This window comes from Diabrotica virgifera, chromosome 5 (assembly GCF_917563875.1).
Source record: "Diabrotica virgifera virgifera chromosome 5, PGI_DIABVI_V3a".
In the NCBI taxonomy this organism is placed as follows: domain Eukaryota; kingdom Metazoa; phylum Arthropoda; class Insecta; order Coleoptera; family Chrysomelidae; genus Diabrotica; species Diabrotica virgifera.
In genome coordinates, this window is record NC_065447.1 from 225747412 (window position 1) to 225765431 (window position 18020).

Below are 18020 nucleotides of genomic sequence, written 5' to 3' on the forward strand. Positions count from 1 at the left end.
CAGGATTTAATTTTTTTTATTAATATTAGAATTTCATATTACGAGTACATATTTCATTTTTAATATATCTACCTATAATAAATATGATTAATTAATATCATCTTTTATTTGCCCTCTCATTTCTGTTTGTTTAGAATTTACATTGATGATAAGAAATACCTACACTTGAGAGACTACCCAGGCAACCAAGTGACGTCAATAACGTCGAGGAAACGTCAGTTTTTGGTTGAATATATACAAGTGTTTGAACATTACGTCGTATAAACGTCTTTTGTAGGTGATTTTAAATACGTGATTAATGACGTTAAAATACGTTTAAAAACACGTTTTCATTTCAGACAGCCCAAGTCTGAGGTCACAAAAATGGAAGGAGCTTAAAGAGTTAATGCTTATAATGTTAATGGTGTATATTGACTTTGACATGACTCCAAACTTCATTTATTGTTTACATGCTTTGAGTGGTAAAATAAGACTTTTGGTGTTTATTTTCTGTTAATGAACTAATTATTATGAGTTGTTCACGATTCTTTTTGATTTAATGGACAGCGTTACGTTAAATTAAGATATTATGCTGAATAATTTGTTAATAAATTATTTATTATGTTGTTTCAGTTTTGACACAGTAAGTATACCTATACAGGGTGTCCAGAAACTCTACCGACAAACGAAGACAGGAGATTCCTCAGGTAAATTTAAGATAATTTAACCCAATTCACTTAGTCCGAAAATGCTTCTTAAGGGAGCTAGAGCTCTTTGAAGATGGCGTCTTGTAATTAGTTTTTCTTAAATACCTCCAGAACGCTTCTATTTAAAAAAACAAAAATTGGTACGCGTATTTATCTTCAAGATATAAATCTAATTCATACTGTAGCGGAAGAGAAATCTTGGCCGATCCCCGTATAACAGTTAACACCTCGAGAATGACGTAATCGGATGTGCTAGGCCTCGCCGGAGAATTCTGGAAGGTACGTCACGTAGGCGGAACAAGCCGATAGCTCGAGATGGGAGTCGATTGTTCCAGAATAACAACTGGGTATAAATACGGGCATATTTTGTGAATAAGTTTAGTGTATAAGATAAATTCGTCTGTAACTTATATAAATAAAGTCGTATATAAATTACGAACCGCTAGTTTTATTGTAATTAGAAGTAATTACACTAATCACGCTACAGTTGGTGTCGGTGTTCGGTAAACTTAGTGCGATATAAATAAGTGAATTACAGAGAGACTTTAAAAGACTTTTGAACTTTATTCGTCGGGAATAACCGGAGTGCGTTAATTGTTCGGTATTCGGAAAGACTTTAAAAGACTTTTGGACTTTATTCGTCGGGAATAGTTAAAGTGCGTTGATTGTTCGGTATTCGGAAAGACTTTTAAAAGACATTTTGGAAAGTACGTGTGTGCCGACCAAAGATGTTGCTACGAGAACTTACAGTAAAACAGCTCCGTGAACAGCTAGAGGAACGGGATCTGGACAGCAGTGGGCTCAAGATAGTCCTACAAGCACGACTCGAGGAAATCCTAACGAAGAACGGAGATGATCCAGAAACGTTCCACTTCCAGTCAGCAGAACAAGCAATCTTATCGAAATTAAAAACTGTTTCTGAAACGATTGATGATACTTCTAAGATAAGCAACGAGAAATTTGAAAGTGTTTCTCAAAAGATCGATGAAACTTCTAGACAGAACAACGAGAAATTTGAAAGTGTTTCTCAAAAGATCGATGAAACTTCTAGAAAAAGCGACGAGAAACTTGAAGAAGTTAGTAAAAAAAACAATGAGAAATTCGAAACCATTTCTCAAAAGATCGATGAAACTTCTAGAAAAAGCGATGAGAAATTTGAAAGTGTTTCTCAAGTAATAAAAGACGTTTGTAGACAGACCGACGAGAAATTTGAAGAAGTTTCCAGAACATTCGATAAGATACAGAAAAGTGTAGACGACAATAAAGAAATGCTAGAAGAGAAGATCAAACAACTAGAGAGCATGATAACTGATACAAAAGTACAACCATCAGTTAATGCAGTAGCTTTAGATCATGTAGTGAAGGATGAAACACCGAGAGACGAAACATCGCATCATATGAGATTTAAATTACCACCATTCGATGGGAAGTCCTCTTGGTCCATATACCTTAGACAATTCGAAGCTATTGCGACCGCCAACCATTGGACCGAACAAGAAAAGGCTGTTTCCTTGACTGCTGCTTTGCGAGGTGATGCTGCAGATATATTAAGATCAATTCCTAAGGGTCAAGAAAAATGTTACCAGACCTTGTTCACTCGTCTAGAAAAACGCTATGGAGATGCCCATCTACAACAAGTATACAAAGCACAACTGAGAAATAGAAGTCAACGAGCAAGTGAGAATCTGCAAGAATTTGAAGCAGATGTGGCTCGTGTGGTGCGGTTGGCTTATCCGGAGGTGCCAGACAGCGTTTTAGAAGAAATTGCGGTAGATACCTTTGTCAATGGGCTGAAAGATAGTGAACTACAGAAAGCTTTACGACTAGCAAGACCGAAAGTTTTAGATGAAGCACTTGCTATTGCATTGGAACACGAAACGGCTAGTCAAACTTCACGAAGCCATAGAGTAAGAACCATTGAAGAAAGTGACGAACACAACGATGAACGTCTGGAGGAAATGATACGGAGAGTATTGAGTAATCAGATGCCAAAGAGACGCGAGCCTAGATGTTGGAATTGCGGAGACGTAGGCCACATTCGACGTAATTGTAAGAAGATCGTACAGCCGTCGGAAAACTAGAGCGGGTCGACACCAAGGGGCAACTGCCGACCTCGAGAACTAGAGCCCCCATAGTAACTGTCAACCTTACGTCCTCCGGTGGAATCCACAACATACATCGAAGGTCGTATCAATAATAGATGTAGATCATTTTTGGTGGATACAGGTGCAACGAGAACTATCGCACGTCCAGATGTAGTACGAGACCATAATAAATTATCACCTGCAACAGTAAAGCTTAGAACAGCAACTGGTGAGCTAATTAATACATATGGCGAGGCTAATATGTCAGTATCCATTGGCCAGACCACAGTTGAACATCAAGTATTAATTGCCGAGATCTCCGACGAGTTCATATTGGGGATGGACGTACTACGAAAAGTGGGGGCAATATTGGATGTTCAAAATGGAGTTCTCAGGATCAACGGTGAAGAGTTGCCCTTTCACGACGACAAAGAAGATGTCATCCGCTTACTAACTACATGCGACGTAACCATACCCGGTAATAGTGAGAAAATTCTGATGACCATGCTTGATGGACACTGCCGAGAGGGAAGTTTAAGGATGGTCGAAGATGTAGAAAATGTCGAGTTCCTAACGGCGAAAACTTTGGTAAAAGTTCGAGATGTCATCCCTGTAAGAGTTATGAATTTAAGGGAAACTGCTATTAAGTTAAGTAGAGGAGCTTTGATCGGACAGTGTGTTCCCGTGGCTTCAATTTGCTCTATGAATACCAATGAGAAATCATCAAAGTCAAAGTATCCAAAAGACCTTGTCGAGATGATCATTGAAAGATGCCAAGACCTTGACTATGAACGAACGGAAAAAGTAAGGTCTATGCTGATAGAGTATCAAGATGTTTTTGCTATTGATAAGAAGGATAAGGGCAAAACAAGCATAGTAACGCATAAAATAAATACCGGAGACGCTCAGCCAATCAGACAACGGCCTAGACGACTTCCATTTGCGAAAAGAGATGAGGCCGAAGAGATTATCAAGGATATGGACAAACAAGGAGTAATTGAACCATCGAACAGTCCATGGACATCACCAGTAGTTCTGGTAAAGAAGAAAGATGGTTCAACGCGTTTTTGTATCGACTACCGCCAGCTCAATGCGGTAACAAAAAAAGATAGTTATCCTTTGCCCAGAATAGACGATACATTGGATACTCTCTCCGGTTCTCGTTGGTTTTCCACACTCGATTTAAAAAGTGGATATTGGCAAGTAGACATGGAGCCAGCCGATCGGGAGAAAACCGCATTTTCGATAGGATCAGGGCTTTGGCAGTTCACGGCTATGCCGTTTGGTTTATGTAATGCCCCTGCCACATTTGAAAGATTAATGGAGGCCGTTTTAAGAGGTCTAACATGGAAAACATGCCTGGTTTACTTGGATGATGTAATTGTGGTTGGAAGGTCCTTTGATGAACATGCCAAGAATCTAATAGACGTCTTTCAACGATTGAGGGCAGCGAACTTGAAGTTAAGTCCGAAGAAATGTCACATGTTTCGACGAGAAGTTAAGTACTTAGGACATATTGTATCGAGTAATGGTGTAACAGCTGATCCTGAAAAGATTGATGCAATTAAAGATTGGCCAGTACCAAAAGATAAACATGAAATTAGAAGTTTCCTTGGCCTATGTACATATTACCGACGATTTGTCAAAGGATTTGCCAATATCTCCAAGCCCCTAACAAAGTTGACGGAGGAGGGCAAAGAATATACATGGAGTGAAGAGTGCCAAAAAGCTTTCGAACAACTACAAATGGCTCTGATCAGTGCACCGATATTAAGCTACCCGGGACAGGCAGGAAAATTTATTTTGGATACCGATGCTAGCAACAGTGCTATAGGAGCTGTTCTCTCCCAAATCCAGGACGGACAGGAAAAAGTCATCGCTTATTTCAGCAAAGTCCTGTCGAAACCGGAAAGAAACTATTGCGTTACCAGAAGAGAACTGCTGGGTGTAGTGAAGGCTTGCGAACATTTCCATAAATACTTGTATGGCAGAAAGTTCCTTCTTCGCACCGATCACGCTGCTCTAAAATGGCTCATACAATTCCGTAATCCAGAGGGCCAGATGGCAAGATGGTTAGAACGATTACAAGAATATGATTACGAGATAGAACACAGGGCCGGAAGAGTTCACTCAAATGCTGATGCCCTTTCGAGACGACCATGCAGTGCGAATTGTAATCACTGTGCCAAATTAGAGGAACGATTTTGCCCCGTGAGACGAACCACCGTAATTAATGAGCAATGGCAGCCCCAACAGTTACAAGACGCCCAAGAAGATGATCCATGTATAAAAAGAGTATTGGATTGGATGCGGCAAGGTGAGAGACCTAGTTGGCAGAACATTAGTGCATGTAGTCCAGAAGTCAAGGCCTACTGGAGCCAATGGAATTGCCTGGTACTAAAAGATGATCTTCTGTACAGAACCTTTGAGAACGATGATGGTACAGAATCTAAGCTTCAGTTAATTGTACCTAAAAGTAAAGTGTCAGAAGTATTGCGTCAGTTGCATGACGGTACATCAGGTGGACACTTTGGTATTACGAAGACTCTGCAAAAGGTTCGAGAACGGTTCTATTGGGTGAACTGTAAAGATGATGTAAGAAGATGGTGCCGAAAATGTGAACTGTGTGCATCCGGTAATGGTCCGGTTGGTAAAAAGAGAGCACCCATGAGACAGTACAATGTTGGAAGTCCTATGGAAAGAGTAGCTATCGACATTGCAGGTCCATTTCCAGAAACCGATGCTGGAAATAAATACATCCTGGTAGCCATGGATTATTTTACAAAATGGACTGAGGCCTATGCATTACCAAATCAAGAAGCTGCTACCGTTGCAGAGGTACTTGTTAAAGAATTCTTTAGCCGATTTGGTGTTCCCTTGGAGATCCACTCCGACCAAGGGCGAAACTTTGAGTCAGCTCTTTTCCAAAACGTTTGTAAATTGATTGGTGCCAATAAGACCAGAACAACACCCCTGCATCCTCAATCAGATGGGATGGTCGAGAGGATGAACCGAACGATGGGTAAACACTTGTCCAAAGTTGTATCTGAACATCAGCGAGATTGGGACCAACACATTCATTTATTCCTGATGGCCTACCGCTCGGCCGTAAATGAAACTACAGGTCAAACACCAACCTGCCTGATGTTGGGTCGTGAAGTTCGGTTGCCCTGCGACCTAGAGTTTGGCTGCGGACCTTCCGAGGAACATGTTGCAGGCGAAGACTACGTTGACCGCCTGAAATTACGAATGAACAACATTCATGAACTTGCCCGACAACACATCCAGATAGCCAGTGACAGAATGAAAGATCAATATGATTCTCGATGCAAGAATGAAAGCTTCGAAGTAGGTGATCTTGTCTGGCTTTATAATCCGCAACGTCGTCGAGGCTTATGTCCTAAACTGCAAAGACAATGGGAAGGTCCATATGAAGTTAAGAAGAAAATAAATGACGTAATATATAGAATTAAGAAGTTGCCAAACGGTAAACCAAAAGTTATTCACATAAATCGTCTGGCACCATATGCTGGCTCAAATGAAACAGAAGAAGCACGAGTCCTCCAACAGGAGATGAAAGATGTCGCACAGCCAAGTTTTAATCAATTTATGTCAAATTACGCAGCGAGAAAGAGTGCTAGATTCGGCGTGACCACAGAAGTTCAGCAAGATCTGTTTGGTGTTCCAGAAAACGTCTCTCTGGCCCACTGTGTTGCCCAAGACCTCGAGATGACTAAAGGAATATCGTCCGTATTCAATAGAAAGTTCGGCCGCCTGGACGAGTTAAGAAATCAGCAGCCTAAAATTGGAAGAGTACTGCGATTGGAAGATGGTCCTCGATCTTTGCTGTATATGGTGACCAGAAAGTCTTATACGGACACGCCAAGCTACGAGAACATATGGCGTGCTCTAACTAATTTGAAGAAAATCGTGTGTAATTATGACATCAAAAATTTGGCTTTACCAAAAATAGGCCATGCAGTAGAAAATCTGGATTGGAAGATTGTGAGAAGCATGCTTGAAGTGGTCTTCAGAGGAACTGGTGTACAAATCACTGTGTGTTGCATGAACCCGAAGATGTCGTACCCTTCAAAGACAGTAGACTGTTATTTCTTCTTGAAGGGTGTATGCAGAGCTGGAGAGTCGTGTAGATTCCGCCATCCTGGGCCTTCATTTAGAGTTGCTGATCGAGACGCTCAGATCTTAAGAGGGGAGCAGTGTAGCGGAAGAGAAATCTTGGCCGATCCCCGTATAACAGTAAACACCTCGAGAATGACGTAATCGGATGTGCTAGGCCTCGCCGGAGAATTCTGGAAGGTACGTCACGTAGGCGGAACAAGCCGATAGCTCGAGATGGGAGTCGATTGTTCCAGAATAACAACTGGGTATAAATACGGGCATATTTTGTGAATAAGTTTAGTGTATAAGATAAATTCGTCTGTAACTGATATAAATAAAGTCGTATATAAATTACGAACCGCTAGTTTTATTGTAATTAGAAGTAATTACACTAATCACGCTACAATACATTGCAAATTTCTAGTACCGATCATAGGCGTCCGTTTTGGGTAGGGCAACGGTTATTTTATCGCATAACTTTTTTATCTTTAACTTTTATGCATTTCTGACACTGGATTATTAAATTGTGAAGTATTCTAGTACTAAAAGGTACTCTAGTTTTAAATCGGTAGGACACACCGTTTTCTAGAAAAATCGATTTGAAAATTGTTCACTTTCTGAATTACAAAAAAAAAATTTCAAAAAAAAACTGTTTAGACAGACGAAAACTGATACATTTATTTATATTCCGGAGATAAATCGATTTCATTAATTGCGAATTTCTAGAACTGGTCATAGGCGTCCGTTTTGGGTAGGTCAACAGTTATTTTATAGCATAATGTTTTTGTCTTGAATTTTCGAGCATTTTTGACACTAGATTATTAAATTATGAGGTATTCGAGTACTAAAAGTTACTCTTACTTTATGTTGGTAAAATACTTCGTTTTTTGTTGAAAAGTTCTTTCAATTTTTTTTTTCAAATTCCAAAAACGAAAAACTTTCATATCGATTTTTCTAGAAAACCGTGCATCCTACCGACTTAAAGCAAGAGTACCTTTTAGTACTAGAATACCTCACAATTTAATAATCCGGTGTCAAAAATGCATAAAAGTTAAGGACAAAAAAGTTATACGATAAAATACCCGTTGCTCTACCCAAAACGGACGCCTATGACCGGTACTAGAAATTTGCAATCGATGGAATCGATTCATCTCTGAAAAGTAAATACGCATACCAATTTTCGTTTTTCTAAATAGAAGCCTTCTGGAGGTATTTAAGAAAAACTAATTTCATGACGCCATCTTCAAAGAGCTCTAGCTCCCTTCAGAAGCATTTTCGAACTAGGTGAATTGGGTTAAATTGTCTTAAAATTATCTGAGGAATCTCCTGTCTTCGTTTGTCGGTAGAGTTTCTGGACACCCTGTATAAAAAGTGAAAATTCTATAATGTTGTATTGATGGTATTTCTAATTTTATTGTAATTATATGCATTTTTTTTATAAAGTCTTCCATTTGGTTTGACTTTTAGCCTATAAGCTAAATTTAAAACAGTTAAATGAAAAATTGCAATACCAACAATGCCCAAACGAATAATAATTATTATTATGTATTTTTAAAACCATAAAATGAAAAATAATCTAAAAACGACATAAAAACTACGTTTTTGATATCACGTCTCTATCGTCAAACAAACGTGATAAACTGACGTGGTTTGGTGATAATTATGACGTCTTTTCAACGTTTTCTAAACGTTATTTGGTTGCCTGGGTAGAGCTAGTTGAAGCCTTAACAATTAACATCCAATGATGTAGCTAGTGTAATGAGTTATACCAAAATTACAGAGAACCCTCTACAGCAAATTATGCAAAAATACAAAGATTGCGCTGGACAGGACAACTTATAAGAATGGATAACGACAGAACACCTAGTAGAACACTTAGCGGCACTATGGTGGGACGTCGGTCAGTAGGAAGACCAAGGAAGAGGTGGAGAGACAAAGTGAGAACCGATGCTAAAGAGATATTGAGGGTGAACAACTGGAGAAGAGCAGCCAGATACAGAGATACTTGGAGAAGGATTCTGGGGGAGGCCAGGACCCAACTTGGGCCGTAGCGTTATAGGAGAGAGATGTAGCTAGTGACTTCACTGTAGTAATATCATCATTTCTTTGCCTTATCCCTATGCGGAGTCGGCTTCTCTAATTGCATTTCTCCACACAATTCTATTTTGGGTCATATCAATATTAGTCCCCTTTACGAACATGTCCTACCTAATCGTCTCCCCCAGGTCTTCTTTGGTCTTCCTCTCCTACTCCTTACAGGAATCTGCACTTCAGCAATTATTCGTATTGGGTGATTAACGTCTCGATATTGAACATGAACAAACCATCTTAACCTATGATCTCTCATTTTGGTATCAATTGGTACAACACCTAGACTTCCTCTAATAATAATACTTAGTTGTTATATTGTTACGCATTGGCGCCCAACGTGGATCGGTAATAGATATCATCGTTATCATCAATCAGCCCTTTGCATCCACTGCTGGATATAGGCCTCCCCTATTTCCGTCCACTGTCTTCTGTCGTGGCGCTTATATTCCAATTAGTGGTCATTACTTTACTTCTTTTATCGGCTCTTGGTCTCCACTCGAGCAACCTCTTTGTCCATCTCCCATCTGTCAGACGGGCCACATGACCGGCCCAGTTCCATTTAAGTTTAGTCACCTGATATACAATATCTGTGACTCCTGTTCTCAATCGTAGTTCTTCTGTACAGTAATGGAAAACACCTTACTGTATAATATAATATGTATCAAAAAATGTATATAATTTTAAGTAATTTAGGTTGTTACAAAAAGATATTGTTTCTAAATATGCAAACAAAACGAAGGTTGATTAACGCAGTTTTGTTTATGTAACCTCGTAGAGGCTCACGAAAAGTAAACTATACGTGAGCCAAACGCTATTATTCCCAATATTTCAGGAATGGATATATCGTATCCCTTTTCTTTGGTACCTGTGGTGCCTCCGCTGTTTCCCGCCTGGATTATAAATACTTGCTCCTCCTTCTCCTTGCTTTGGTTATTTCCCATATTCTACTTCGTCTCAGCGTCCTGTCGTCTCAGCTGTCCAGGTTTATCCTGGCAGGGTCGCCATGTTACGTTGGTGCTACGTTGGTAGATTGCCATGAGTGTGTGTGTGAGTGTGTGAAAAAATGGCTTGGATGCGAGTCCGTTAGCCACAGATTTTTATTTTATTTTACCTCAATTTATTAGTTTTGTTATATTTATACGTATTTCACTTAAATGATTATATCTGTTTCTTTCAAGTAGTTTATGAGTAATTTAAATATTTCCATTTTATGACAACTTAGTAGATATTCTATACTAATTGGAAAATGAACTTGTGTTTGTCGTAAATTGTAATATAATTGATTTATATATCTCTCGTTAATTTTGCATTCCAAGAAAATATGGTTTAAATCTCTAATCGAAACATTATCACAAAAACAGACTGATGAATAAATTATTCCTAATTTGTGCAGATGTGCCTCATATTTCCCGTGTCGAGTTTTTAATCTGACGATAGTAGAAATATCTTGCTTTGGCAGGTTATATTTAAATATGTATTCAGGTGGCGGAGGAAGTTCTTGATGTAAAGAAAAATATAAATTTTTTGACATGCTTGTAAAATTTTTCCATTCTTTTTTCCATATTTTATTTATTCTAACTTTGACGTCATTTACTGCATCTGTCGATAAGATGTGAGTTAGTATCTCACCTTTTTTTATTGCATCTTTGGCTAACTCATCCACTTTCTCATTACCCAGTATACCGGCATGCCCTTTTGCCCATATAAATACTACTTCCACTTTAGACAAATTATTTTTTATACTACATAAAATTTTTGATTTGTATGAACTAAAATCAGTATTTTCAATTGCATATATTTCAGATCTGGAGTCTGTTATTATCACAGCTTTTTCAATATTATTCTCTTTGATCCATTCTAGAGCTTTTTCGATGGCTATAATCTCAGCTATAATCTCAGCTGTAGATTGCCATGATAATCTTGCAGGGTTGGAATGTCGAGTTGAAACACTGACTCTAACTTTATAACTTTATTTACGGTTTACAATATCAATCAACATAAGGTTACTAAGATGTTGTTTCGAGGGGTGGTCCTTCAGGACACCCTTCTCGTAGGACCGCTCACTAGCATAGTAACGATCTTGATAATAACAATACTATATTGATTTTGATAATCCCTCTGTGGGCTATTTATATCTCCTTATAATTTGGACTTTGAAAAGTAAACTATACGTGAGCCTCTACGAGGTTACATAAACAAAACTGCGTTAATCAACCTTCGTTTTTTTGCATATTTAGAAATAATATCTTTTTGTAACAACCTAAATTACTTAAAATTATATACATTTTTGATACATATTATATTATATATTAAGGGGTTTTTCCCTTACTGTACACTTCGTTTGTTATATTTATGGTCCCGCAATGACACACCAATCATCGACCTTTCCATCTTACGTTGAGCAATTCTTGGCTTCTTAGCAGGTAATAGATATTATATTAACAGACTATTAAAATTTTTATATGGTAAATGGCATATCGCAATGTATTTTCAAATCCATTTTATTAAGTTTAAACACAATGAATAGTTTTTTATGTCTACAATCAATACTTACACCTCTCCTAGTTTCCAATTGATGCAAATTTTTTGAAGCAAAAGGAACGGCAAAAAATATCCTATCTCTCAAGGGTCCTTGAATGGGGCTTAAATAAGAATACAATGTTCCCGTTGGTTCAAAATAATACTCCTTAATATTAACAGTTTCCTTGCCGATAATACAATATCTGATTATTTTGTTTCCTGCTAAATATTTCGATGTTACAGGCAAAACAAACAATCGCAAACAAGTTTTAGAAGCAACCAAAATGAAGTCTGCAATTTGTTGTTTTACTTCTACGTGACAATTAACTTGCATCTGAGTTCCAGGTACACCCTAAAATAAAAAAAAAAGAATGTGTTTGTACTTTGTACGCACGTAAGAAGTTATAATTCTATTATAATATAATTTCAACGAAATAAATATACCTACTTAACAGTTACAATACAAAAAATTAACAATAATTACAAAAATTTAACCAAAACTTAACAATGCCAAATATTAAAAAAAAACGAAAAAAGTATGAATCGTCCAGGAATTGAACCCGCAACCTTGCGAATTCTCAATCTCTGGTCCAATGCTCTACCAACAAGACCATCAAGGCACATACTATTAACGTGTCAGATATACATATTTACACATCACGGTGACAAGTGAAATATAAAAATAGATGTTTTATTATTTTACGCCCAAGGAAGACAAATCCAAAGACACAAAATTATAATAAAAAACCTTTTAAACCACATTTTTCAAATTGCGCAAGTTGTATTATTTATATTAATGTTAATAAATGAAATATAAATATTTTGACGTTTCACAATTTGACAATATCATAACAAAATTTGATCTACTATTTTTAAAACACTTACCAGTGTAAGATTCTTTAGCTTTGAATAAGCGAGATCGTAGATCGTCCCGGTTGATTGTTGTTATCCACAGTTTTCTACGGCTTCGAGCTAATAGGTTTTTTATCAGTAATTTTGCGGCACTCATACTAGTCACAGTTTGATGGGCTTTCACATTGACATGCAACAATCATCTCTTCTATGTTAATAATTCCAAAAATATAATATGAAAACTATTTAAAAAGGCAGTATAACCATTAACTAACTTTTTGTTTGTTGTTTCTCTTCCTACAAATTTTAAAACGCAACAACCATACACCATACATAACCAAACCACAGTCCCACAGCTGTGATACAGCTGCCATATTGGATAATTTTTGTCATGTCATTTGAACATCCAATCAGAACAAAGTTGTAATGCGACTGCGCCGGGATCAAAGGTTTTAATCCTATTAAAATTCACCCTCATATGCGGTAAAGAAGTATAACTTCAAAAAATATAAAAACAAAATCAATGGGAAAATCCCAGTAGCTGGCTGTATACCATAATTAAAAATCATACAGAAGTAAAAACTTCGTTTGGTCGGTTTTACGGTTGGTCTGTGTCCATTGAACTGGCAAGAACCACACGTTCTTATCGAGCAGAGAACCATGCTGCCCTTTGAGTACTCCTAACAAATTTAATCTTTTAACATCGACTTGGAGTCGCTACAATTATCAGATTATTAACATGTAAACCGATATATTATGTAAACCAAAATATGTAAACCATATTTCTCGATGTTACCAATTTTATAAGGCTGCTAGTTTTATCTACTAAGCAGAACGCACTGAAGATGATCTGATCTAGATCGAAAACGTTTTGCGAATCCTTTTGGATGGCTTTTTAATAGTTTTTAATAAACTTTTTATACCATTGTACAAACGAAGTTTTTACTTGTGTATGAAAAAAATATATAGATGTTCAAGAATAAGTGTTAAGTAGGGATCCTACGGAATATGGAGCGCTCTTCGCAAGTTCACGCCGGCGCTATAATGAGCGCTATAAGGAGATGGTATAATGAGATCTGTGGGAATCCCCCTAATTAAAAAAAAATACCTTTCAGTAAATACACCAATTTTATTTGTTTTTCTTGAATTCAATTTTTCTTGAGAAGAAGAAATGTTCCAAATACAGAATTCATTATTAATAGTTATTTATGATGTAAGTGTTAAAAGTACACGTTTAAGGCAAGCATGTGAAAGTTTGCAGAATGAGCGATAGCGAGTTCTGCAATTCACATGAGTGCCTTAAAAATGTACTTTTTAACACGCATATCATACAATATTTTTTCTACAAACGTAATTACAGGACAATATCTACAAAAACTTTTACTTGAACTTGACTGACATTTCATTTTTATATTTTTTTGACATTACATCAAAATTGTCTATACGGTCAATACGAACTGCAGTACCTTAAAAATATTTTAAAGCACTAGTGCCTTAAAGTAGCATTTTTAACGCACGCATGGAGTGCTACAAATTGCATTTTTAACACGGTTGTAGAAAAAATAAATTTAAAATAACAAATAATGATATACTAATAATAATAATATATTTACCTCAATTATAAATATATCTCCTGTTTTATGATCCGCTGTGACCAAAATTTGTCCATGTTCAAAAAAACGAATTTTATCAATCGGCTTTTCAGATAAATGAAAATTACACATGCTTGTTAATTTTAATGGATTGTAAATTGAGACCAATTCGACCAAACCATTTTGGAAACTTACTGCTAAGTATGGATACACTGGATTGGCATCTATTGTTGTAGCTGCTGATTTTAAGGTCATCCCTGACATCTAAAATTGTATGTGGTTTAGCGAGTTATAAAGTAAATAACAGAAAATATGGCAGAATGTCTCCGTCTTACTACTAATACATTAATAGGTACACTCCTGCTCAAAAATCTCCGGACACCTTAAACATGGGTTATTTTTGATGTCTCGAATTTCCTAAACCTGTTGTCCGATTTAAGTGTTTTTTTAAACATATTATAGCCTTATTCTTTAACAATATTGCTGTAATAATAATGTTGCTAGACAGGTAAATTTTCATTGTATACCGGGTGTGCTAATCAAACTGTGTTTTTTTCTCCTGTGCGCCACACCCTGTGGAATATTCTAGCTTTTAAAAAATATTGAAATTAAAACCCAACTGTAGCCTCAGGTTTTCTTAACATTCTGTTTTTTGATTCATTCTCTTATGTTGGATAATAAAAACGTTAGGTACTTTAACAACTATTCATGTTTTTCATCAATACAGGGTGTTTTTAAATAAGTATGACAAACTTTAAGGAGTAATTTTGCATGAAAAAATAATGACAGTTTGCTTTATAAACGTATTTTCGCAAATGCTTCGTTTCCGAGATACAGGATGTTGAAATTTTTCTTACAAACTGACGATATGTATTGCTCTAAAACCGGTTGAGATATGCAAATGAAATTTGGTGGGTTTTAAGAGGTAGTTATTGCGCATTTCTTTACATACAATTAATAATTTTATATTCACCATTGGCGCGCATACGGGTAATATGACCTGTACGGGTAATAGTGTGAATTTTTTTAAAGATAAAATTAGTACGCCACTGAGATATTTCAAATTAAAAATCTTAAAAAATTTTTTTGAATTCCTTGTTCAATTTACAACAAAAAATCTTTCTTGCATTTTTTTCATACGAGGTGCCGTTTTTATGCAAAAAAAAACATCTTAACGCATAAAAAGTATTCGAGGTAGTTTCCTTATGCATAGAAACTTATTTCAAATACTTTGTAACCGTTAAGATGTTTTATTTTTTGCATAAAAACGGTGAAAAAAAGGCAAGAAAGATTTTTTGTTATAAATTGAACGAGAAATTCCAAAATGATTTTTAATTTGAAATATCTTAGTGACATATTATTTTTTTCTATAAAAAATTCAGACCATTACCCGTACAGGTCATATTACCCGTATGCGCGCCAATGGTGAATGTAAAATTTTTAATTGTATGTAAAAAAATGCGCAATAACTACCTCTTAAAACCCACCAAATTTCATTTGCATATCTCAACCAGTTTTAGAGCAATAATACGTATCGTCAGTTTATAAGAAAAATTTCAACACTCCGTATCTCGCAAACGAAGCATTTGTGAACATACGTTTATAAAGAAAACTGTCATTATTTTTTCTTAAAAACACCCTGTATTGATGAAAAACATGGCTAGTTGTTAAAGTACCTAACTTTTTTATTATCCAACATAAGCGAATGAATACAAAACAAAATGTTAAGAAAATCTGAGGCTATAGTTGGGTTTTAATTTCAGTATTATATAAATGCTAGAATATTCCACAGGGTGAGGCAAACTTAAAAAAACACAGTTTGATTGGTACACCCGGTATAAAATGACAATTTACCTGTCTAGCAACAATATTATTACAGCGATATTGTTAAATACTAAGGATATACTATATTAAAAAATCACTTAAATCGGACAACAGGTTTAGTAAATTTGAGACATCAAAAATGACCCATTTTTAAGGTGTCCGGATTCTTTTGACCAGGAGTAAAAATTGCGGAATGACTACTTTAATCAATAATAGTTTCTAAACAAGAGCTATGGAGATGTATGAGAGAGAAATGGGTTCATGAGAAGTACGTAAGGCTCGTGAAAAAATATATACGAGGAAAAATCATATCGATAGGAGCATCCACAAATTTACCGACAAAATTGTTACTGACAAAACCGACAAAATTCGCAAACCACGAGGAATAAACATAATATTCCCGCCCCCCCCCCAAACAAAAACTTTCATCTCTGTGTTGTTCTGAAACTATTTTCTTGTGGCCAAAATTATTTTATTAACGTTTCGACGTCCGTTTCGATCGGATGCCGTTGTCAAAATACAAAGATATTAATATTTTGCATCCGATTTGGACGTTGAACCGTTAACAAAATAATTTTTTGTGTAAAATTGTGGCTTATTTCCCATCAAAATTAGTTAACTTTCATCTCTGGTCTGATCAGTCAAACACATCATCCTAAATTAACAACACGATTATGAAATTCCTTGACTGTCCCCGATCTTACATAGGCCAAACCAGTCGTACAATCCAAAATAGGATTTATGAACATTCCATATATGAATCTTAATACAGGTCACAAAATTGACTTTAAACCCTCCAGAACCATAACCTACACCCGCTTCTATAAACCAAGAATTATCAGAGAAACCATAGAGATCGAAAACGGCCAAATTGTCTAAACAAAAGTGACGACGGCACCCGGTTACCTTCGACCTACCAATCGAAATCCCACCATCAAAAATCTTTGCGCCAACCCCACCCAAGCAACACTCCAACGAATCACGATATAATGAACGGGTCCCCCCTGTAAACAGCAGTATTCTAGTGTCCAGTGAACAGGGCAGTGCCTTGGGCCTCAGGAGACTGAGACCCAGAAAGCCCTAAAGATGACGTCAGAGAGGTCGTCGAAAGCTCGGCTCCGTGAATATCGACGCGGTTCAATCCAGAATCCTGGTGAGTTTAATTTTAATATTAATTATTGTAATAATATCGACGGTTGAAAGGTAAAAGGTCGTAACCCACAAATCAACTTTTTTCAAGAAGTAGAAAAACATTACATTTCATTAATTTTCCAACTGTTAGCGAAGCAATATCTGCTGTAAATTCTACATGCAAGACCAGACTATCCTGCCATCCAAATCCTCTCGCCACGGACCTGCTCAACATTTCACATGAAAGAAGATTGAAAAGACCTGACCCTTTGACCTCTAGTACATCTGGAGAAACTGGGAGAAACAGAGTGCAGTGTCACAGTGCGGTGAAATAAATCATGTTTTAGTTTCAGTGATTTTTTATTCATGTTTTTTTAGACTTTTAATAATCATGTTTATTGTCTGAACTGTCCACTATACTAAATTTTATCGATGTATTACGTTCCAAGTAACTGTTATGTCTTATTTTAAAATTATAATCTTATATGTCTTACTGGGTGCTCGCCATTGGGCGGCTTCCCTCTATGTTATTTTTCAATAATTATATACCTATATTGCTTATTGTTTTAATGAGACAGATTGGATGTTAAAAAATTTATTTATTTTATGAGGAATTAAGCTAAAATTAGTTTTCATTAATTTGTAGATCAATTATTCATCTATAACTTAATGAAAAAAATTATTAGGTTAATTCCTCATAAAATTACTTAAAGCGTTTTTCTACTTCTTGCTGATTTGTGGGTTACAACCTTTTACCGTTTAACCGTCGATATTGAATCAAACAAAAAACGAATTCAATAAAAATAGCCGATACCTCACCTGTTCTCCTGTCTCAACTTTAAATACTACAAGATTAGTTTGTTTTCTTAGCGCCACTATGTAGTCTCCCAAAGGATATATCATACAAAAGTCACTGATTGCCACTGACGTACTAGTTAAAGACAAAGCATCCTCGGTTTCGGTTAACTTCATTAATTCGCCGTCTTCATCATTTACAATAAGATATTCTGATTTCACCGATGCAATTCTATGTACTGGACTTTCGAGATCAATGGTCCAGTCACAACTCCAAGTTCCCAATTTTTTATAGTGCTACAAGAAAACATAGTCTATACTTACCT

At 36.3% G+C, this 18020-nt stretch overlaps 1 protein-coding gene across 2 annotated transcripts in view; it reads right to left on the reverse strand.

Annotated features, from left to right (window-relative positions):
- LOC126885294 (cilia- and flagella-associated protein 43) overlaps window positions 1–18020 on the reverse strand; it is a 132202-nt gene that overhangs the window by 71460 nt on the left and 42722 nt on the right. For both annotated transcript variants that reach the window (XM_050651807.1, XM_050651806.1), the window contains exons 6-8: window positions 17719–17991; window positions 13966–14208; window positions 11535–11852 (exon numbers count right to left, since the gene is read on the reverse strand). In XM_050651807.1, coding sequence (XP_050507764.1) covers window positions 11535–11852; window positions 13966–14208; window positions 17719–17991 — 834 coding nt within the window. The remainder of the gene's footprint in view (window positions 1–11534; window positions 11853–13965; window positions 14209–17718; window positions 17992–18020) is intronic.